The following is a 23,078-nucleotide window of genomic DNA, read 5'->3' on the forward strand; positions in this document are numbered from 1 at the left end:
TTGCTCTTCTTTCAGTTAGTCCTGACGAAGGGTCTCTTCCTAGAGATGCTGCCTGGCCTTCTGCGTTCACCAGCAACTTTTATGTGTGTTGCTTTGTCTAAAGTCTGCCATGATTACCATATTATTTTTGTTACATGTGCTTTATAAGTACCTTATTAGTATTGTGACCTATTTTAGCCTTACTATGTAGACCCAGTTTCACCTCCCGTCCTAGACTCAATCATCTTACAACATCTCCAATCCCTGTCACACTACATGCTACCAAAAGGCTCAGGTGGACCGATAACCACCACCCCTCACATCCCTAACGACCATTCCAGACCCAGCCTCCCTTCTCCAAGTCTTACTGTCATTTGCCAACATGTTTTATTGCACTGAAAACCTTAGGTTTCTGACGATTAAGTTTCCAGCAACAGAACTAAAACCAAGATGTTCTTGGCATGATTTACAATCACTAGCTTTTTTAAAAATAATTTTTAGGCCAGTGCTTTTTCTCTAGCTGAATTTTTTTCAGGATAGAGTGATTACTCTGTTAGTCTGGTATTATGGAGGGTTATTTCTGTAGTGATACCTTGTTAAGTATGATTGCACAATGATAAAAGATCAAACAATGACTTATACAAATAAATGTGTGTGTTCATCTGAAGAAAAATTAATGGTTTTGAACCAAAACCTGAAGATATTTCCATAGATGATGAAAGGAAAGATGTACTTTTAAAACAGGTGAAGCCAGAGAAGCTTGTTTTCTCAATGAAATGACCTTTGATTGGGCTGTTTCTACTGAGGTGGTTGAAGCAGAACCCTATATTGTATATAAGCAAATGTACAGTAGGCTCTGGGTGGCAGGATAGTGTAATGCTATTTAATGTCAATGACTCTGGTTCAATTCCCACAGCTGTATGTAAGGTGTTTATGCATCCTCACTGTGACCACATAGAGTTTCTCCTGTTTCCAGGATGTATGGGCTAGCACACAGGGGGCCTGCTTTGCTGGCCCCAATTGCCGGCCTTTCCCAGCACATCTTCAGACTGTGCTGGTTGTTGCACAAATGACACATTTCGCTGTGTGTTTCGATGCACAAATAAAGATAATTCTAAAAAATCTTTGTTGTTCTTTCTATTTACAGATGGTGTTCTCCCATGATAGAGTGAAGCTGGAAGGTACTATCTCTCAACAGTCCAAACTGATTGATTTCCTACAATCAAAGATGGACCAGTCAATTAAAAAGAAAAAGGTAATTAAATGGGAATGCAAACTGAAGTTGGATCTATGGAATTATGCTAATATGATATTTTTCAGAAGTTCAATGTATATTCATCATCAAAGTAGGTATCTCAGCATCTGCATTCTCTTCTATCTCCAGTTATTTATTTCCTTGACTCTTACTTTTGTGTAAATGCCAGAATCTTCAAAATTAGCTGGGGAAAACTCAGCTGAACAAAGCAAAAAGTAAAGATAGATTTAATTCAGGGTCAAATTGGAGGAGCAGGCTTCTTTTCAAATATAAGATCAGTGTACACATTTTTTCATTGAACTGTACCATATTCAGGATGTTCTGAGAGAATCTAAATATTTTCTGATAAAATGTTCATATAATGAGCCTTATAATTGGTTAAATAACACTAAAACGTAAATAATTTGATTGAAGATTAAAAGTTCTGTTTCTTTAAAGGTACTTCATTTATAATGTTTTAATTATCCTCTAAAGGAAAGGGCCTGTGTCCAAGCGTGACTTTTAAACAAACTTGATCTTCACTAACGATTGAAATCTAGTATGATTACAATTGATTGAACTATAAAGCAGTTGACTTCTGATCAGAAGTTCATTCATTAATATTCCAGTGTTTTCTGAAAGACCTTGTTGTGCATACTCTTGCTTCCATATAATTGTGTTGAGAGATATATTTTGCTATTGTATTTCTGTTTTATGTTTGTGTCTTTGAATGTCTCAAGACTGTCGTACTATCCCTCTCTCTTATCCTGTCATTTCTTATAACTCGGTGCCTTAGGAAGGCGACGTCCATTATTAAGGAGCTCCATCACCCAGGGGTCATGCCCTCTTCTCATTGTTACCCTCAGGAAGGAGGTACAGAAGCCTGAAGGCATACACTCAGCGATTCAAAAGCAGCTTCTTCTCCTCTGCCATCTGGTTCCGAAATGGACATTAGCCCACGAGCACGACCTCACTTTTTGAAAAATATATATTATTTCTGTTTTGCACAATATTTAATCTATTTAATATACATATATAAACCTATTGTAATTGATTTTCTTTTTTTTTCTTTATATATTATCATGTATTGCATTGTACTGCTGCTGCTAATCACATGACACATGCCGGTGATAATAAACCCAATTCTAATTCTGATTCTGATAACTCCTTCATCCAAACCATCTACCTTTGCCCTGATGCTAACTATACTGTAACCTGATCAATCTTTCCCCTTCTACATGAATAACATTATTTTCCAATGTCTTGCCCATCTTCTGATGTGGGTTAATAGAAAATTAACTCCGCTAATAAAATCAGCAACTAGAGACCAACATTTATTATTTGCTAATTATTGTTCTTGAACAGTAGGACCATTGTTTGTATTCCTTATCTAATTATTTACTCCTTCAAAATATATTGTATATCCTTTTGAAAATAGTTCAATGCTACTGCAGTGTTCAGTTTCAGTAATTTTGATGAGGATTATATCTTTATTACAGACTCTCCCAGGTTTCCATTTTATCATTTATACACTTCCATAGATCTAGACACATTACGTGGTGTTCAGATCTGGACACATTACCTGGTGTTCTAGATACATTACGTGGTATTCAGCTGCTGAGCAAATTGTTCTCATCATGTTGCCGCTCCCTGCTTGCAGAGTTTGTTTGGGCGCCGGCGTGAGGACCCTACTCTTCCCGTCCAAGTCCCTATGCAGTATAATGACTTGAAAGTAGCCTTGGATAAGGAGAAATGTCGAAACATGGAGCTAGAGGATGCACTACAGAAAATACGTGTAGAGCTGAAATGTGTTCGGGAAGAAGGTAAGAGCATTGAAATGCTCAAGAGCTGGTTGATTTACCTTTGAAAAATATGTGTATAGGGTTTCTCCTTTTATGTTACTGTGAAGGCTAACAAAATGGCTTCTTTGTTATGTTATAATATAATGGCTTCTCTGTAATAATAACTGTGATGTAAGGAGTTCTCTCTCTCTCTCTCTGCTTGTTTGGGTTATATTATTGCTAAGAGAGGGAACAAACCAATTGGGATAGATGTTATTCTTTCTTGTGTGTCTGTAAGCTTTTGTGTTTCACGGGCTTTGGCGCAGAAGGCACGATGGGGACAGAGAGGAGACGCGTTGCTGTGACCCTGGGCGGCGGGACCGACTCTGAGCGGGAGTCTGAGGCCCAGGGTCTTCAGTGAGAAGAGGAGACGAAGACAGACACGTATGGAGTGTCTGGTCGACCACCGTGGTTGGTCCCAGGCGGCGGGTCAAGGGGGTCGGAGGGGATCGAATGGTGGAAAGAAGACTCCGTTAATTGAGCCCCAACTGTTGTGCATGAAATGGTTGAACTTTGATAAGTTTGGCACCTTTTATTTTCCTTTTATATTTTATCTCTATTAATTACATAGTTCCAGTAAGATCTATAAAGTGTAATCATTTAATCGCATATGGTGTATTGTCTGTTATTTTGGCGGGGTGGGGTACATCACACAGCATCCACACAAACTTGATTACCCAGCTTGGCGGGGCTGAAGGCTGCTCCCCCTAGACGAAAGCAAGCAGAGTGAGCCTGAGGCTTACCGGGGGCTACGTATGCAATAAAATCTAGCTGTGAAGAGAAACCCTGAAAGGTCATTATGCTAGAGCAGAATTGAAAAAGTAGACAGGTTAATAAATCTAAAGTTTTTTTTGAGTGTGCTTAGCGATTTCTACTAAGACCATAAGACATAGCAGTATTAGCCCACTCAGCCCATTGAGTATGCTCTGCCAGTCCAGCATGGCTGATTTATTAACCATCTTGACCCCTTCTCCATTAACCTTTTACACCTGACTAATAATGAACCTGTCAACTTCCACTTTAAATGACTTGCCCTCTACAGCCATCTATTGTAATGAATTCCATAGATTCACCACTCTCTAGCTAAAGATATTCCTTCTCATCTTCTAAATGGAAGTCCCTCTATTCGAAGGCTGTTCCCTCTAGTCCCAGACTTACTTACTATAGGAAACACCCTCTCTACATTCACTCTGTCTAGGCCTTTCAATATTCAGTGGGTTTCAATGAGATCCAATCCCCCATTCTTCTAAACTCCAGCTGGTACAGGCCCCAGAGCTGTCAAACACTCCACATACATTAACCCTTTCAATCCTGGAATCATTCTCTGGGCCTTCTCCAATGCTAGCTCAACTTTTGTTAGATAAGAGGCCCAAAACTGCTCTCAGTACTCTAAGTACACCTGTTGCGGTCTGACCATTGCTTGCTCTTATATTCTAGTCCTCTCGAGATGAATGCTAACATTGCATTTGCCTTCCTTACCACCAACTCAACTTGCAAGTTAACCTTCAGGAAATTTTACACAAGTACTCACAAGTTCCCTTGCACCTCTTATTTTTGAATTTTCTCCCTGCTTAGAAAATAGTTTATGTCTTTATTTCTTTTACCAAAGTGTATGACCATACACTCCCCTACACACTATATTCCATCTGCTGCTTCTTTTCCCATTCTCTAGTGAGGAGTAAATTTTGAGAGTACAAAGCTTGCATGTCAAAATAAAAAGTGCAGGGAACCTTGGTTTTCAAGAGATATTGAGGCCCTGGTTAAGGGGGAAAAAAGAGGTGCCTAGAAGTATAGGGAAGGAACAAATAAGGCGCTTATGGAGAACAAGAAATGCAAGAGAACACTTAAGAAAGAAATCTGGAAGGCTAAAAGAAGGCATGAAATTGCTCTAGTAGACAAGGTGAAGGAGATTCTACAGATATGTTAAGAGCAAAGGGATAGCAAGGACAGAAATGGCCCTCTGGAAGACCAGAAAGGTAATCCATGTGTGGAGCTGAAACAGATGGGGGTGCTCTTAACTGTATTCTTTGCATCTGTATTGACTTGGGTGAGCCCATAGAAGTGAGGCAAAGCAGCATCAACTTCATGGACCCAGTACGGATTACAGAGGAGGAGGAGCTGCTCGCTACCCTGAGGCAAATCAGGGTGGATAAATCCCCAGGGCCTGACAAGGTCTTCTCTTGGACCCTCTGGAAACAAGTGCAGAAATTGCCAGGGCCCTAGCAGAGATATTCAAAACATTCTTAGCAACAGGAATTTGTACCAGAGGATTGGAAAATAACAATGGAGCAACATTGGCTTAAAAAAGGCTCTAAACAGAAACCAGGAAATTATAAACCAGTGACTGTGACATCAGTTGTGGGAAAGTCATTGAAGGTATTCTAAGGAGATGGATATATGAGTAGTTGGATAGCCATGGACTGATTAAGGATAGCAGCATGACTTCATGCGTGGACTTCATGCAAATCTCACCAATCTTATAAGATTTCTTCAATGAAATTACTAGGAAAGTGGATGAAGGCAAGGCAATGAATGTTGTCTACAAGGACATTAGTAAGGCAATTGATAAGGTCCTGCATGGAAGGTTCAGTTGCTCAGCATTCAGGATGAGGTAGTAAATTGGCTTAGACATTGCTTTGTGGGAGCAGCCAGAAAGTGTTAGTAGAGGATTGCCCCTCTAACTGGAGGTCTGTGACTAGTGGTGTGCCGCAGGGATCGGTGTTGGTTCCTTTGTTTTTTTTTCTCATCTATATCAATGATCTGGATAATAATGTGGTTAACTGGATCAGCAAATTTGCGGTTGACACCAAGATTGGGGGGTGTATTGGAAGGTTATGGCTTGCAGCTGGGATCTGCATCAGCTGGAAAAATGGCTTAAAAAAGGCAAATGGAATTTAATGCAGATAAGAGTGAGGTTTTGCATTTCGGTATGACCGTCTTACCCAGTGAACGGTAGGGTACTGAGGAATGTAACAGAACAAAGGGATCTGGGTATACAGGTACATAATTTGTTGAAAGTGGCTTCACAGGTTGTAAAGAAGCTATTGGCACATTGGACTTCATTAATCAATGTATTGAGTACAGGAGATGGGATATTATGTTGAAGTTGTATATGAAATTGGTGAGGCCTAATTTGGAGTATTGTGTGCGGTTTTGGTTACCTACCTACAGGAAAGATGTCAACAAGGTTGATAGAGTGCAGAGAAAATTCACAAGGATGTTGCTGCATCTGGAGAACCTGAGTTATCAGGAAATATTGAATAGGTTAGGACTGTTTTCTTTGGAGTGTAGAAGATTGAGAGGAGATTTGATAGAGATATACAAAATTATAAGGAGTGCAGATAAGGTAAATGCAAGCAGGCTTTTTCCACTGAGGTTGAGTGGGACTACAACCAGAGATTTCAACACTTAAAGGAAGTTTGGATAGGTACATGGATAGTAAGGATATGGAGGGCTATGGTCCTGGTGCAGGTGGATGGGAGTAGGCAGTTTAAATGGTTTTGGCATGGACTAAATGGGCTGAAGGACCTGTTTCTGTGCTGTCCTTCCCTATGACTCTGACTCTCAACTTGTCGAACTCCTTCTGCAGACTCTCCACTTCAACACTGCCTGCCCTTCCATCTAGTTTTTAAGCCATCAGTCCCATCATCCAAATTGTTGACATATAACGTGAACAGAAGTAGCCTCAATACCAACTCCTGTGGAACACCACTAGTCACTTGCAGCCAACCAGAACAGGCCTCCTTTATTCCCACTTATTTGAGGAAACAACCTCCGCTCACTCTCCTTTGTCTCCTTTGTTTGTTCCTCAAAGAATTCCAACAGATTTGTGGAGGCACTTTTTGGGAGATGCATTTATTCCTCGATAACTTTGGTATAACCGTGCTTATTGACGCACCAGTTAGAATTAACTAAAAAAAAACTTTCTGGCGTGTATAAAATAAAACAAGTAAAGACAATAAAATTTAGGAGAAATGACTTTACTCAGAGTGTTGAACTTGCTACCTCATAGAATAGATATGGCCAATATCACAGATGTATTTAAGCAGAAGATAGAGAACTGAAAGAAGGGTATGGAAATCTGGATTTGATTAGATATGTTGAAACCATGACTATGGCTCTAAATTTGGTCTGTGGGAAATTTTAGTTTGCCCCCTCTGAAGAGGTAGCTCCTCTAAAGTATTATGTTTCATGTCTGAAATACCATGCATGGCAGAATGGGCCTTCTCTTCATCTACTGGTGTTTCAGAGAGTCAAATTGCAAATAAATATGTTGGGGAGTGGATCATAGAGGTTGGGGAGAAATCATTGCTATGGTGTTTGATCACTCTACAACTGCAGAGAGAGAATGATGAGGGATTTGGGGACAGGAGAGTGGATAGGTGATCTCCTTAGATTCTCTTGAAGTGAACAGTTAAGGCCGGGTTCTTTAACTAATGATAAAGCAGTCTATCTGTTTTGATCACCTTTGATGCATTTTGTGGGACTTAATGCACAGTCGGAGGTTGCATTAGTTACATGCTTCCTGATGAAATTGTGAATGCCCAGTGGCCTCTGCATTATTACACCATAGTGCCAAAATTGCTGGAAGCACTTTCAACCCACTGGGTTTTGATGCAATTTATAACTTGACTGTCAAGCCTCAAAAGCTCTGTTACACTTGGATTAGACAATGTGCCTCTTGCAAACCTAATTCAGGCATCAGCAGAACAGAAGCAAAGTGCTTCAATGTTGTTATTGTTGTACTACAAGAGCCTTGCCATGGCTTTAGATCTGAATCTTCATCCAGTGATCTCTTACTGGCAAGAAAATTAACATTTCCAAGATAAAGGTGTGCCAGACTTATAAATGAAACAGATTAGGTTATTTTAGAAATGTCCATTTTTTTTTACTAACTTAGAGATCTCACTCTTTCTATTTGCAATGACATACCACCAATTGCATTTTCCCCTTGAAACTGCAGACCATTCCTTCATTGTCGGAAGTTTTACGTCCTACCAATCAGCAGCGGCGTAAAACAGGGTTGTGTTCTGGCTTCCACTCTGTTTGGACTATTCTTCGCTGCTGTTCTTCAGGATGTCACATCAGACCTGAAGTCAGGGGTCTTCCTACAAACAAGGGTTGATGGCGGGCTCCTCAACCTCGCAAGATTGAGAGCAAAAACAAAAGTCAGGGACATTGTGGTGCAAGAGCTACAGTTTGCTGATGACTGTGCACTAGTTGCCCACTCTCTCAAAGACTTACAGGAGATTACCAGTCGCTTTGCCAGTGCAGCCAAAAGCTTCGGACTGACAATCAGCCTGAAAAAGACGGAAGTTTTGTACCAACCGGCTCCTGGCTCAAGCTTCAAACAACCAACTGTCCTCATTGATGACACTTGTCTCAATGTTGTCAACAAGTTTTGCTACCTGGGCAGCATAATAACATTCTCAGCTTCTCTGGATGTAGAGATTGAGTCAAGAACCAGAAAAGCCTGCTTTGCCTTTGGTCAGCTGAAAGATCGAGTTTGGTCACAGAACATCAGGTTGGTCACCAAGTGCAAGGTACACAGGGCCGTTGCCATATCAACCTTGTTATACGGATGTGAGACATGGTGCCCATGTCAGAGACACTTACGCCAGCTTGACCAACTGCAGCAGTGTCACCTACGTTCTCTGATGAAGATCACCTGGCGAAACAAGGTCTCCAATACCGAGGTCCTCCCTCGAGGCGGAATGCCAGCAGTGTCACCTGCGTTCTCTGATGAAGATCACCTGGCGAAACAAGGTCTCCAATACCGAGGTCCTCCCTCGAGGCGGAATGCCAGCAGTGTCAACCTTGGTGACGTCAGCCCAACTGCGCTGGGCAGGACACGTTGTCAGAATGCCTGACGGAAGACTGCCCAAGGACATCTTGTACGGCCAACTGTCCAGTGGTACCCGAAAACGAGGAGGCCAGCGACTATGGTACAAGGATGTTCAGCACAGGAGCCTCAAGAAAGCTGACATTGTCCTATCAACATGGGAGGATCTGGCTCAAGATCGCTCACAGTGGAGGAACACCATCAGAAAAGGTGTGGACGCTGCTGAGAACAAGCTCAACGAGGCAACAGAGGAAAGGCGCAGAGCTTCTGCCCCTGCTGCCCCTCCAGGCCTCACCTGCCAAGTATGTGACAAATAGTGCCTCTCAAGGATCGGCCTGTACAGCCACTCCAGGACGCTCATATCGAACCCCACTAACTGTCTGAAAGGAATCATCATCATCCTATGGGATGGATAGCCAGAGACGGAGTACATTCGCCAGAAAGCTTGGAGTAGTTTCATGAAGGAAGATCTCTACTATTTTCTCAAGAACATTTAAGGATGGTCAATAAATGATGACCCTACTAGTGAAACCCAGATCCTGACAGATATATAAAAGAATAAAGAATGGGAGATGGCATGGGTTGGGACACGATTTTGAGATAACTTCTATTTTATGCAGAGTAAAAGCCAACCAGAAATGTAATGCAGTGCTAGCAAGGGGCATATACGAGGGTTTCTGTGGCAAATGAGGTGAGGCAGGAATGAAATCAGATGAGTCTTGATGAAATGTGTTAACTAGAAACATTAACCATCCCTTTGCCATCACAGCTGCAGTTTGCCCCACTGAGTTCCAGCAGTTTGTTTTGCTCCAGATTCCATCTGAAATCTCCTGTGTCTCATGAAATCGGTGACATTGCAGTGTTGAAAATAGGTTAGTGATATGATCTCAAATTCAATTGGGATCATGTGTGGCACCAGATTTCAGAATGTTCCTAGTGACCACATGGTTAATGTGACTTATGATTAATGGATTTATTTTGGGCAAGATTGTAAGTTAATGGTGATAAAAGGAATAAAATCAAGCGTTTCAAATAATGTTTGCTTTACTGTATTTACAATGTCTCTGGTGCTCGTGGTCCATTTTTTTGCCAATTATTTTTAGTACAGGGGGAGTATCCTTTATCCAAATTCCAAAATCTAAAAACTTTTGAAATCCGAAATTTTTCTGAGCACTGACATAACGTCACAAATGGAAAATTCCACAAAGCACTGGGAAGGTTCCCAGGTGATCTGCAGGTCTCTGCGCACCACAGACAGTTCTGAGAAATGACCTCACATATGTAATGAACAGAAGTTAATGGAAAATAGTAAAACACTGCATAAAGTGAGAAATGAAGATCTCGATCGTGTATTGAAAGCGTGGAATCTTCAGTATCAGAGTGAACATATGCCGCTTAACGGTACACTGATCATGAAACAAGCAATGATCTATCACAGCAAACTGAAAATTGAAGGTAACTGAATATTCAGGCTGGTTGAAGAAATTTAAGAAAAGGCAACGCATTACATTTTTAAAGATTTGTGGGTGATAAAGCACCTGCTGATCACAAAGCAGCAGAGAAATTCATTGATGAGTTTGTCAAGATCATCACTGATGAAAATCTAACACTTTGAATGGCTGCATCAGTACATATGTGTGATGAACAAGTGTAAGACAAAGACGGCTTACCAGTAGCAAATAAATTCAGAGTTGGAAATGATAGCGATCCAACCTATCTCATTATATTCTCAAATCAGAAAAAAATCCAAAATCTGAAACACTTCTGGCCCCAAGCATTTCAGACAAGGGGTAATCAAACTGCATTCCCTTCTGAAACAGTCAATGACTAAGCCTTTACTGTCTTTTCTTCTTATAGCCGCTCATTTAAAAACAGTGGATCACCAGTCGCAATCAACACCCGCTTCAGCCAGACACCAGATCCTCATGTCTGCAATTGTCCGTTCCCCAGAGCACCAGCCAAATCCTGTCAGCCTGCTGGCTCCTCCTTCCAGCCACAGGAAGGAATCTTCTACTCCTGAAGGTGAAGCAGTATTGACTAATAATGCAATTGGACTGTTGTAACCATGTTTCAAATACACGTTTTAAGAAAGATTGCAATGCTACCAGAAAGTGGGTTGGAATTTTAGTATCTTGGAGAATTTGTCTGTGTGTCTGCTAATAATGGACATACCAATAGATAGTTGCTTCCCAATAGCCAAGGTCATGTTTCTTTTTTTTTGTTAAATTTTTCTTCCCAGAATTTGGTCGGCAATTGAAGGAACGCATGCATCATAATATTCCGCACCGTTTCACCGTTGGCCTGAACATGAGAGCTACAAAATGCGTCGTTTGCCTGGATACAGTACATTTTGGCCGCCAAGCAGCAAAGTGTGCAGGTAAGCCCTGAAGGTTAATGCGATTCTAAGCTGATAGCTTTATTTTTTATTGTCTATTTTATGTGGAATAGTCTTTTTTTGAGCAAGTATCTTAGTGTGTACAGTATTGTTTTAAATTAATCTGTAAAAGTAAATTTCAGAACTCCCTAGCCCATATTGCAAAGTCATTATGAATTCACCATTTTGAGCTTCCAGTACAGTCAGAGTCATGATAGGCTTTTATCAACAAGATTTTCCTTCTAATGCAATTCTGTTTCAGAAATACAGACTCATTTAATTTACTCTCATTGTTTTTGCTTAAGCTCGGGAAAAAAAAATTGTAGTATAAGTATCTTATTTTTGTCCCAGGACATGAACATTATGTTTCACCAGCAGTAATTCTGTTTTTGACCCGCTGAAACGCGTCAATGGTCTTACAGAAAGTGCTGCAATCACTGTAAATCTCTGTCAGCCCACTCTAGTAACACCTCTTGATGGCCACCCTAGTACAATGTCTCGCTATTCCTTGTGCAGATTTTCCATTCTCAGTGGCAATTACTTTGTGAGGAGCACAATACTGGCTGGGGTGGGAGTTGGGGAGGATCGTGCAGAAGACCATTCCACTGGCAAGGGACAGACGTAACAATCTGAGAGGACTCCCATCAGATTTAGTTCTTTTATCAATCTTATCGTTACTGGTGTTGCACTTGCAGTTCTTCTTGTAAGTCTAACATTGTTAAATGTTTTTTTTCTATCTCTAGAATGCCAATTGATGTGCCATCCTAAATGCTCCTCTTGTCTACCAGCAACATGTGGGCTCCCTGCAGAATATGCTACACACTTCACGAAAGCCTTTTGCCGAGACAAAATGAACTCACCTGGCTTACAACTAAAGGATCCAGCATCAAATATGCGGCTGGAGGGCTGGATGAAAATTCCCAGGTGAATGTTTCTCAAAACAGTGGTGTCCCGGATATGAACTAAATTTCTCATTGTCTTGTTTTAGTACAGCACTTCTCCATAACAACAGGAATTCTGCAGATGCTGGAAATTCAAGCAACATACATCAAAGTTGCTGGTGAACGCAGCAGGCCAAGCAGCATCTATAGGAAGAGGTGCAGTCCTGACGAAGGGTCTCGGCCTGAAACGTCGACTGCACCTCTTCCTATAGATGCTGCTTGGCCTGCTGCGTTCACCAGCAACTTCTCCATAACCCTGTTTTCCTTCTCATGTGCGCTTTTTCTTCCTCTTAAGTAATTAACTCATATGTTTTCTCTCATTTCAATCTCCTCATTATTTACTTATCGTTTTTCCTTTCTCCACCTCTCTTTATTTTTGTCTTCCTCTATTTTCTCTCTCTTCGTCCTGCATTCCTTGTGAATCTTAACGTCCTTCATGGTTAATTGGAATATCCATGGGTTTTATACATTTCCTACATAAAAGTGGGGACTAATAGAAATTCTTTTGTTCACAAAAATTTATTTGGAATCTGAAGATGGTAGCAATGTGTCTCAGGAAGAATTATAGAGATACTTTAAAATTTGATGGTTTATGAGCTATTGCCATCAAACTGAAATGCATGAGTCAATGGCAATGTATCAAAACTTTGCAGTTCAGTACAGTTTGGCAGGCACGGTCGGAAACATACATATGATAAGAATATAAAATAAACTTTCTAAAAGAACAGGCAAGGAGACTCTCCAGCATGACATTTTCAGGCTCAGCAGTATAAGAAGCAGTCCTAATGTTTGGAAGATAAGTGTAAACTTTCTGTAAGTTACTGTGCACGTAAATGTGAAAATAGAGCAGTTAATCGAACCGAATGACTCTAAACATGACTTGTAGTGGACAAGTCATTTTGAAACTACTTATAAATGATGGATACCATGAGACTTCAGATCTTGCTGAGCTTAATCTCTCAACTGGGTTTGAATCTACTGAATCACATGTTAATGCTTTTTATGCTTTAATGTTAAAAATGTTGTTCTTTTGAAAATGAACCAAATTCAAAAATTTGCAGCCTTCTCTTGTATTTCTTTGCAATGTTTGTTTTTGGTGGGAGCAATGACACTTTTGAAGTTATTAGGGAGTCTCAGCATGAGCTGATTATGTTTGCATTCATACCCCTCCACAAGGACAGATGTGTATTTATCTCACTTTCCCCTCTGAACGAGGGGCACTAAGGGAAATTGTACAACTTTCTCCAGCTCCACTTATTTCTCCACTAACCATACAGACTAGGGACTTCTTTAGTACAAGCGATTGTCTCCCATATACTGATCAACCCTATTTCCTCATGTGATGTTCCCTCCACAGCATCCATCCTTATAACCTGTCGGCTTTTCCACTTCCAAAATCCGCAAGTAGGGCTGCCCCAGCAGGCCCATTATTTCAGCCTGCTATTTCCCCAATAATATTACTTCCTCCTTTCTAGACGCCAACTTTTCTCCTCTGATCCATTTCCTTTCCACTCACTCCCTCTCTGCTCTTTTGACTTCCACATGTGTGTGATGAGCTGTTCGGGCCTGTGCGGGGAGTCAGAGCATTGGGCTCCCAGGTTTCTGGAGCACCTGAATTTGTTAATTGTTGTATTAATGAAAGTTTCTGCTTTCTGTTTAATCTTATTAAGATTATTGTTTATTTTGACTGACACAAGTTTTTCGATATTCTGGGATTATTTAAATGGACTCCCAAATGACACTTATCGCGGGTCCTGGCTTTCAGAATGTTACGTGTCACCATGTCACTTAGCCAGGCCACTAATGTTTTGTTGGAACTGCTATGAATAAACCCTGTTTGCCATCTCCACATGGGAGTCTGATTTTCCTCTGCACTTGGGTTCAGACATTTCCAATGGTGATCATGACGATGTGATAGCAGGTGTAATGTGTCCTTTCTCCTCTTCCCTTCCTATCATCCTTACAAGTGAAATAGTAATTCCCTTGACCTCTTCCAACCTAGTGTATTCACCGTATCAACAATATACTGTAATGTGGGTTCCTCTACACTGGAGAGACCAACTGCAGATTGGGGAGCACCCCCACCTTTGTGGTATTCTTGTATTAAATCCTCATGGGTGACCTGGAGCTTCCTGAGACCTTTCTATGACCTCCTGTGTTGTTGTAACAAGACTCAACTTAACTTGAAAAGTAGCACCTTATAGTTCATTTGGCTATGTTGCAGCCTTGTTATAACAATGCAGGAGGTCACAGACAGCTTGGGATAGAAATAAGATGGAGAGATAAAGCAGCCAGTATGGTACGGTGTCCATTGTGTGAGTGGGCTACTGTAGGAATCTGAGGTCTGAGGCTTTGGCTTGAGAGGCTTCGACAAGAGGGCCAGGTGAGTAGTAGGTGGGAACAGGTCATTTTTGTTTTAATAGCAGTTAAGTTCAAGTTTAATTATCATTCAACCATACATGAATACCAGTATTCCTCCGGGACCAAGTGCAAAACACAGTTCTGGATGTAGTATTTTGCACTGAAAAGATACAAAATTACAACTAAATACATAAAATTAGGGATGCAGGATCAGGTGATTTGTTAAAGCTGCAGAATGTAGTTGCCGGGGGACTCCATTGTGGTTCCTGGTGACCACATCTGCAGCAAGTGTTGATTGCTCAAGAGGCTCAGGCTCGATGTTGATGACTTTGGATCTGAGCTTCATCAAGAATGGGGAGAGATACCTGGACACTGTGTTTCAGGGGGCGGTCACACCTACTAGACTAACGACTTGAAATTCAGTCTCGATCCAGGGACAAGATGTGGAAAAGGCAGGAAGGGGGACTCGAGAGGAGGCTCAGTACTTGAGCTTGCTCAACGGGTCTGAGATTGTTGCTGCCTGTGAGGATGACAATGGGGCGTAGAAAGGATGAACAATTGAATTGTGGCACTGTTGTTCAGGGAGTCATTCAAGAGGAGGGAGAGAACAGAAATGTAGCTGTAAATGGAGAGAGTATAAACACAATTCCTTACACTGAGTATTTTACAGTACTAATAGACACTATATTTTTTATATATTTTTTACTCTAACAGTCATTTTTTTATGTATTGCACTGCACTGCTGCTGCAAAACAACAAATTTCATAACATATGTTGGTGATAATAAACCTGATTCTGATTTATGATCTAGAACTCACTGCCTAACGTGGGGATGGCTTTCAGAAAGGACTATTGATTGGATATGAGGAGAAATAATTAGCATAGCTGCAGAGCAAGTAGAGGGTAAGATGACTGCGCGTTCGATTGCAGCAGCTTCTACGGCCTCAACCAGAGGTGTTATTGTCCTTTTTAAACATGTTTTTTAACAATTGCAAGGCCCTGCTGGACATTAAGAACTTAATGTTCAGCAGGTCTACCCCATCAGAGCATTGCTTGTTGGCAGAGAAATTGAAGGAGAACTTGGTATGGATCGTGTGGCTGCCTGTGTCAGGAGAGGCGTTGGTGCGCAATGGAGGTGTGCAGTCTAGCAGTGAGTGATTGTGTTGATCGTCTTTCTTGCGATCACAAGATCTTCTTAGACATTGTTAATGTGGAATGATTGGCGGACGGCGGGGGGAACTGCATGGCTTTGGTCGTAGTGAGGACCAGGCCTCAAGCCGCGTTGTTGCCTGTTAACAATTCACAGGTTTATTGGCGGACGGCGGGGTAGCTGCGTGGCCTTGGTCGTAGTGAGGACCAGGCCTCAAGCTGCGTCGTTGCCTGTTTACAGCCACCCAGGAGAGAGGTGTCAGAGTCAGTGTGCTCGACTGGAGGCGGTGTGGTGCAGCGTCCAAGCTGGAATCGGAGCTGCCCCTAGTGTTACCCCGGCAGAAGACTTATGCAGCATTTGTGGACTCATGGTCTTGGACTATATTCCTTTTGTGTGACTGTATTTTACTGAAACCTTATATGAGCTTGCTATCTTATTTGTGCTTTGTATTTTGTACGACTGTTGGTACTGTATGTTGCACCTTGGGCCTTGAGTAACACTGTTTTGTTTGGCTGTATTCATGGGTAGTTGTATATGGTTGACTGACAATTAATCTTGAACTATGAGGAACTAGAACTAAGTAAACTATTCAACCTGAATTTGTTACCTCAATGGACTGCGTGGCCTCCTCCTTGGCTATTATGATTCTAATTGCAAAGGTCACTACTGTTCTTGCCTATACCACAGATCAATTGCTTTTTAGGATCCCTCCTGGTGGAGATCTGTAATGGTTCCTTAACAATAATCTTTTCCTCCTTAGAACTGTTTTATCTCCTGGAAAGGTTCAGAGGTTTATTTTAATATCCAGGTTTGTATGTAGAATACAACTCTGAGATTCGTCTTCTCCCGATAGCCATGAAATACAGAAAAACCATGAAGTCATTGAAAGAAAAAACATCAACACCCCCCATCGCATGAAAAAGAAAAAGAAACAAAAATTTTAAACCCCCCCCACCCCTCCTTTGCACAAAAGCTAACAGATCGTCCACCCGGAAAACGGCAGCTAGAGCATCAAAACCCAAACCCCCAACCCCCTCCCTCGCACAAAAACTAACATATCACCCACAAGGACATCAACCCTCCCCCCCACCCACCAATTGTCAACTAGAAAGAAAACACAGAAAAATAAAGGGGACCGATCTAAACTACTGTCCACACCAATAATCACATATATTTCATAATTTCAAAAACATCCTCCATCAGCATCAGGAGAGCGACTGCTCAAACTCAGTCCTTCCATGGAGAGTGACCACTGACCTGCGGAGATGGTTAACTTGAACAACATACATCCTTGGCTCTTAAAAAATGTATTAATTTGCTAGCTCTAAATGTCGTCTATGTCTGCAGCGGTTATCCATGTTCTGCCATCTTATGGTTTTTCATTTGGTAGAAATGGGAAACGAGGGCAACAGGGCTGGGAACGGAAGTATATCGTCCTGGAAGGATCTAAAGTTCTCCTTTACGACAATGATTCAATAGATGGTAAGTAATAAATGCTATTATAAATGTTATTATACAGCATGTACTTGCTTCATCCTGTAATTATCACTCCTTCCTAATAGCACTTTTGGAGAACATCTGTCCAATGTGGACATTCATTAGGTGCTGTTAAGTTACTGCTCTGGATCCAAATGGTACAGAAAAAGTAAAAGATATATTTACCCAATCAGGGCAGTGGACAAAAGCTGACATCACAAATTGAGAGGACACCAGAACTTTTTATTATGTTACAGTTTATGTTAATTACATATATCTAGAATTTCACTCCTGATCAATTGTATTAAATGTACTTGTAGCAGCTACAATCCTTAACAGAATCCCTTTAAATGAATAATATATATTTCAGTACTATGCATTCTAGAGACAGCATATAACATGTCAACTCATTTCTATGGTGTTTAATATAACTGGGGTGTATCTTTGTAAAGACTGGATGATGAAAGCTGAAATGCAAACATCCAAAGAAAGGAAAAGGGCACAACTTTTAGGAGTGGTGAAAGGGGTACTCTCTGGATCAAAAGGCAGAACTAGTTGAGCAGAAATAACTTTGGTGACATGTTCTTCATCAGTCAAGTGTCAAGTGAAGTTTAATGTCATTTAACTGCATACATACATGTATACAACATATACAGTGTATATAGAAATGAGGTAATGTTTCTTTGAACCAGCATGTAAAACACATAACACACATAATACATGATAACTTATGAAGGTAAGGATAAAATCTACAAATGAATTGCACATAAATAACAAACTAAAGTGCATTAATATTAAATATCATAAGGTACAGAACAAATTAATCAGCGACACATTAATTACAATGTGGCAGGGAGTTCGTAAGCCTAATGGCCTGGGGAAAGAAACTGTTTCTCATCCTGACCGTTCTTGTTTTTATGCATTATGTTCTCCTGCCTGATGGTAGAAAGTCAAAGAGGATGCTGGATGGATGGCTGGGATCCTTTATCATACTAAGGGCCCTGCATACACAGCACTCCTGATAAATGTCCCCAATTTAGCTTAACAGGATAACTTTGTCAAGAGGCAGAGATTTTTGCAGTGACATAAAAAAGGTAGGATTTAGGAGCTGACAGGTACAGAACGCCAATGAGATAACTGAAGGTACAGAACATAATAAAAATCTTTTTTTCCTTACATTCTTTTTGTAATAGATATGATGAATGATTTTACCTGGTAAGCAATAAATATTGATTAACTTGTATCACCAAGCTAAGTGGCACCTTGATTTACTGTGGAGGATATTGCAAAAAAGTGGACAGAGTTCAGTTGATAGTAGCAGCTGTCTTCCATTCACACTTTGAAAGGTTTGGCAGGAGAATGAAATAGAGTAATGAATTTGTCTATGTTGTATAAAATGGTCTCCTCAATTTTGCTACATTTTGTCACTATGGTATAATGTGTTGTTCTTACCCTCTAACAGGACAAAGACCAATTGATGAATTTGAACTATGCCTGCCTGATGGGGACGTGACAGTGCATGGAGCAGTTGGAGCCACTGAACTTGTAAACACTGCAAAGACAGGTGAAACTCAATTGTGAAATTTCAGAACAAAAAAAATAACCTCAGTGGACTATCAAAGTTCAAAGTAAATTATGTTTTATGTTTCTATATACTACCTTGAGACAGGTATTTACATGAAAAACTGAAATACAATAGAATTTTACAAAAACTATACATAAATTGGCAAACATCAAAGTGCAGAAGAACTGAGCAAATAAAAATAAAACTACAAAAGTAAGTTCTTGGATCATAGAATCAATTCAGTGTACTAATGAATAAAATTACCCATCCAGATTCGGAAGCCTAGTCTGAAGGATAATAACTATTCCTGAACCTGGTGGTGTGGAACTTAAGGCTTCTGTACCTTCTGCCCAATGGTAGTAGCAAGAATCAACTATATGATTATATCAGATTATTAAAATATCCTGAAAGTATGGTGGGAGAGGAAGCTTAAGAAAACATACGTAAGTGAGTACGTTACTGGATGGTACAATCTAAGATAGCAAATATATTTGCATTCTCTTTGAATTAAGTTCCTGGTTTCGGTAAGAATTTCAGTTTCTCACCTGACTGCTAGAAGATAGTAAATCATGCTACTATGCACCTATATTTTGTTGACCAATTAGAGAGGCCTGGAAAGAGGTTGCCTTTTTACCTGTTTAAGAAATAGTGTATGGTCTTATTTTTGTTTGAGTCAGTCCTATGTGGCAGAATGCTAAGACAGGACGAGCTGTGGATTAAGAAGCCAAGTGACAAGCATGTTCCAAATAGAATACAAAGTGTAAAGGTGAGCAAGTGTTTTATTCAATGGAAGGCTGTTTACATTAGACATATGCAGTGCTCACTGCCAGGACACGCGTGTTTTTATTTTACAAATATTACATATTATTTCAACTTAAATGTAAGTAGTTAATACTATATGAAGTTGCTTCTTCATTATTAACTACCTACATAAATACATTTTAAAATGCAAGGTTAGCTGATTAGACAAATAAAACTACAGGTGCAATTCAAAGAAGACAAATGTGAAAGATGTATTTGGAGAGAGGAAACAAAGGAATGGATTTCTCAAACTGAATTTGTTTATGGAAAATGAAAATTAATAATCTAGCTAACATTTCTTGAAATATTTTAAAGCAGTAACTGGATTCATGGTTTTAGTTTTCAAAAATCAGCTTGTATAAACTATGTCGCAACAAAGAGCAAAAACTTCTTTCATGTACAGGCAATGAATTGTTGCAGAATGTCTAGGTTAGTATTGAAATGTCACGGTAAAAGTCAAAAGAGAGTATAAAAGCAAAAAGAATTTGCAATGTGAAGGCTAATTCTGGTAAGATGGTGGTGTGCTTGGATGCAGTGGCCTCTCTGGATCCAATCAAAGGTGTAATTGTACGTCCTTTGGATCTTTTTTTATGATCGCAAGAACCTGAGGGATATTAAGAACATCAAGTACAGCAAATGCACCCCACTGGCGAGTTGCTGGATAGCAGTGGAGCTGGACTTTGTTTTGCACCATGTTGCAGCCTGCTTCAGCCACTCAGGGAAGAAGGGGTCAGAGGCAGTGTGTGGAGGCGGTGCGTGATCCAACAAATGATGGATATGATGGACTTGGACATTTTTATTGTGACCACAAGATCCCTGTTGGACATTGGTAATGTAGAATACAGTGAGTCCGGTTTACCGGTTCATTGGCCAGACTGGCAGTGGGGAAGCTGAGTTGCCTCGGTTGTTGCACAGCTGTGTATCACTGGATTGGGATTCGTACTGGGTTGGGAGCTGGCTCCTCCCTTGGTGCTGCCCTCCAGTGTTTGCTTCCGTGAAGACAAGCTGGATTGCGTTCACCCTCAGCTGCAGTTGCACGACATGAAGATCTGCTGCGGAAACGTGGCTTCAGGACAACATCCATACACCATGAATCTACAGGCTGACACCTAGGGACCTGGGCTGTATTATTATATTTTTTTCTCTGTTTTTCTGCTGCCGTAATTATATGTGCTGTATGTGATTGTCAGTACCATGGCAGAGGAACAGTGTTACGTTTGGCTGGATTCCTGTGTATAGTTGAATGACAATTAAACTTGAACTTGATTTGAAGAATTGATCCACTGGCTTTTTCTATTGCCTTTGTGGATATATAATCAGTATTTTAGATTTATTTGTGCTCCTTATATTTAATACTTTTGCAGATGTAGTGATGTTTGACCAGGCAGTTGATAATGATGAAGAAAGCTGTAAGCTACAGAAAAATATCATTGGACGAATGAGCAGAAACATAGCAAATCGACAATTATAAGATTTTAGGATAACAAATAAGGCAAGGGATGATATGACGAGGATTAAAGCAACTTTTGAACTGATGTCCATAAACCCCTGAAGATAGCAGGTCAGATAGATAACAAGGCATTAGTGTTACAGGAAAGGCCATGATATAGAATACAAGAGTAAAGGGATTGTGCTTGAACTGCACAAAGCAGTTTACACCACAGCTGATGTAATGCAACATAGGGTGTGGTAGTTCTGGTGAGAGTCATGGAGATATTGTCAGAATCTGAGAATCTGGGGTTGATTTCCTTGGGACAGAGGTGGCCAAGTGGAGATTTGACGTAAGTATATAAAACTGTAACAAGCCTGAGCAGAATAAATAGCTCTATTTCCCTTGGAGAAGTAAATAGATTTACAGTAAAATTTGGAAAGTACTGTGCAATGTTGGGAATTTGGGCGTCTACCTGACAATTGTTATAGCAGAAATCCTCCTCGTATTTAAAATTTAAGCAGAAAGGCCCTTGAGGTGCTATAAGCTAACTGGTCACTGAATTTGAACAGGGAAGTGGGACTAGACCAAGCTGCTTTTCTTTAGGGCTGCACAGCAACAGTGGTTTGGATAGCCTCCTTCTGTGATACAAGTTTTTAAGATTCTATTCAAAGATTTTTAAATGTTACATCTTCTGGTAAACAAACCAATGATCAGTAGAAAAAAAGAATAAATTCTTTGCAATGTTGAGGTATAAAATAACTGGACATTGCAAAGAGCTCTGACCTTTCTCATTGTTGTGTGGAGGATATCTCTATTTGAAAGAGGTGGGTAACTATGAGATGGAGAATACAAATCTCCTTCCTACTTTGGGTGAATGGTTTTAAAGAGGGAGTCCATAAATATAATCCTTATGTGTATATATAAATGACATAAAGCCGCAAGAAATTTTATTATTTTTCCATTGATGGTTTGGTTGTATTCAAAAATATAAGACAATGCTTTTGATATTACAGTAGTCAGTAGTTGTCCTTTCCTTCAAATTCCTCTCCTCATAGATGTGCCTTATGTGCTGAAGTTAGAATCTCAGCCACACACAACCTGCTGGCCTGGTCAGACACTCTACATGCTTGCTCCGAGCTTCCCGGACAAGCAGCGCTGGGTCGCCGTGTTGGAGTCTGTTGCAGCTTCTGGACGGAAATCATGTGAAAAAGCAGAGAGAGCTGCTGTAAGTGCCAGTATTTAGATTATGCTTATCCAGTTTTCTTTCATCTAAAATTCCTTGAAACATAACCCTTGTTTATATTTATTGTAATCTGACAATTTGACTTGTTTGCCATTGATAGTTCATGTTTCTAACTAAGCATGTGCTATAGCCTGGAATGATCCCTATTGTCAATATATGATAGGCTGAAGTGGCCCAGAGCGATGACCTTATCCTGTTGGTGAAGGTAAAACAATTACACAATTGTGCTTGTCCTATGCTTGCCCTGCATGCCACTGCAAAATATATTTTGCAGCATTGCTTTTCATCTTTATGGGGCTTATTAATACAACAAGCTTTCAACATTACAAAAACTAAAATTTCTGCCTTGCAAAATGTTTTGAAATTAATTGCTTGTTTAAATGGTTTCACATGTGATGCATTTGACATTAATTATTGTAGTTTCAAAGACATGTACAGGCTCTATAACCATCAAAAAATTAATAGAATAAAACTACCCATCTTTAGGCCTTACTCAAGCATATGTATGCTTTCTGATACGAAGAGAAAAGCTTCACCTTTCTAGGGAAACATAAGTGAATATTCTACATTGGCACGGACAACCAGCAACCATGGCTCTTCTTGAAGTAAACAGTTCTTCAAGATGGTTTCTTCCTGCTAAGTCATGCTGTTGACACATTACCAAACATTGATCACTTTTGCTGGCATGCGTTTACCATGTTTTCATTGGTTCATGAACTGCATCTTGATTAGCAATCATCTACACTAAGCCTAAAATTGTCTGGCAGAACCACAAATAAAAACTGCAGTCCTGGCAGTTCATGGCAAATTATCTCCATTTCTACTGATAGAAGTTCAAAT

General features: G+C 40.3%; 1 protein-coding gene across 7 annotated transcripts in view; it reads left to right on the top strand.

Annotated features, from left to right (window-relative positions):
- Positions 1 to 23,078, top strand: part of cita (citron rho-interacting serine/threonine kinase a) — a 228,091-nt gene that overhangs the window by 169,436 nt on the left and 35,577 nt on the right. For 4 of the 7 annotated variants that reach the window (XM_063034066.1, XM_063034067.1, XM_063034065.1 and 1 more), the window contains exons 30-38: positions 1,127 to 1,234; positions 2,874 to 3,036; positions 10,754 to 10,918; positions 11,136 to 11,273; positions 12,014 to 12,194; positions 17,113 to 17,204; positions 18,661 to 18,762; positions 22,051 to 22,220; positions 22,402 to 22,443. In XM_063034066.1, coding sequence (XP_062890136.1) covers positions 1,127 to 1,234; positions 2,874 to 3,036; positions 10,754 to 10,918; positions 11,136 to 11,273; positions 12,014 to 12,194; positions 17,113 to 17,204; positions 18,661 to 18,762; positions 22,051 to 22,220; positions 22,402 to 22,443 — 1,161 coding nt within the window. The remainder of the gene's footprint in view (positions 1 to 1,126; positions 1,235 to 2,873; positions 3,037 to 10,753; positions 10,919 to 11,135; positions 11,274 to 12,013; positions 12,195 to 17,112; positions 17,205 to 18,660; positions 18,763 to 22,050; positions 22,221 to 22,401; positions 22,444 to 23,078) is intronic. The other 3 variants (XM_063034069.1, XM_063034068.1, XM_063034070.1) reach the window with 1 other exon arrangement.

This window comes from Mobula hypostoma, chromosome 27 (assembly GCF_963921235.1).
Source record: "Mobula hypostoma chromosome 27, sMobHyp1.1, whole genome shotgun sequence".
NCBI classification, from domain to species: Eukaryota; Metazoa; Chordata; class Chondrichthyes; order Myliobatiformes; family Myliobatidae; genus Mobula; species Mobula hypostoma.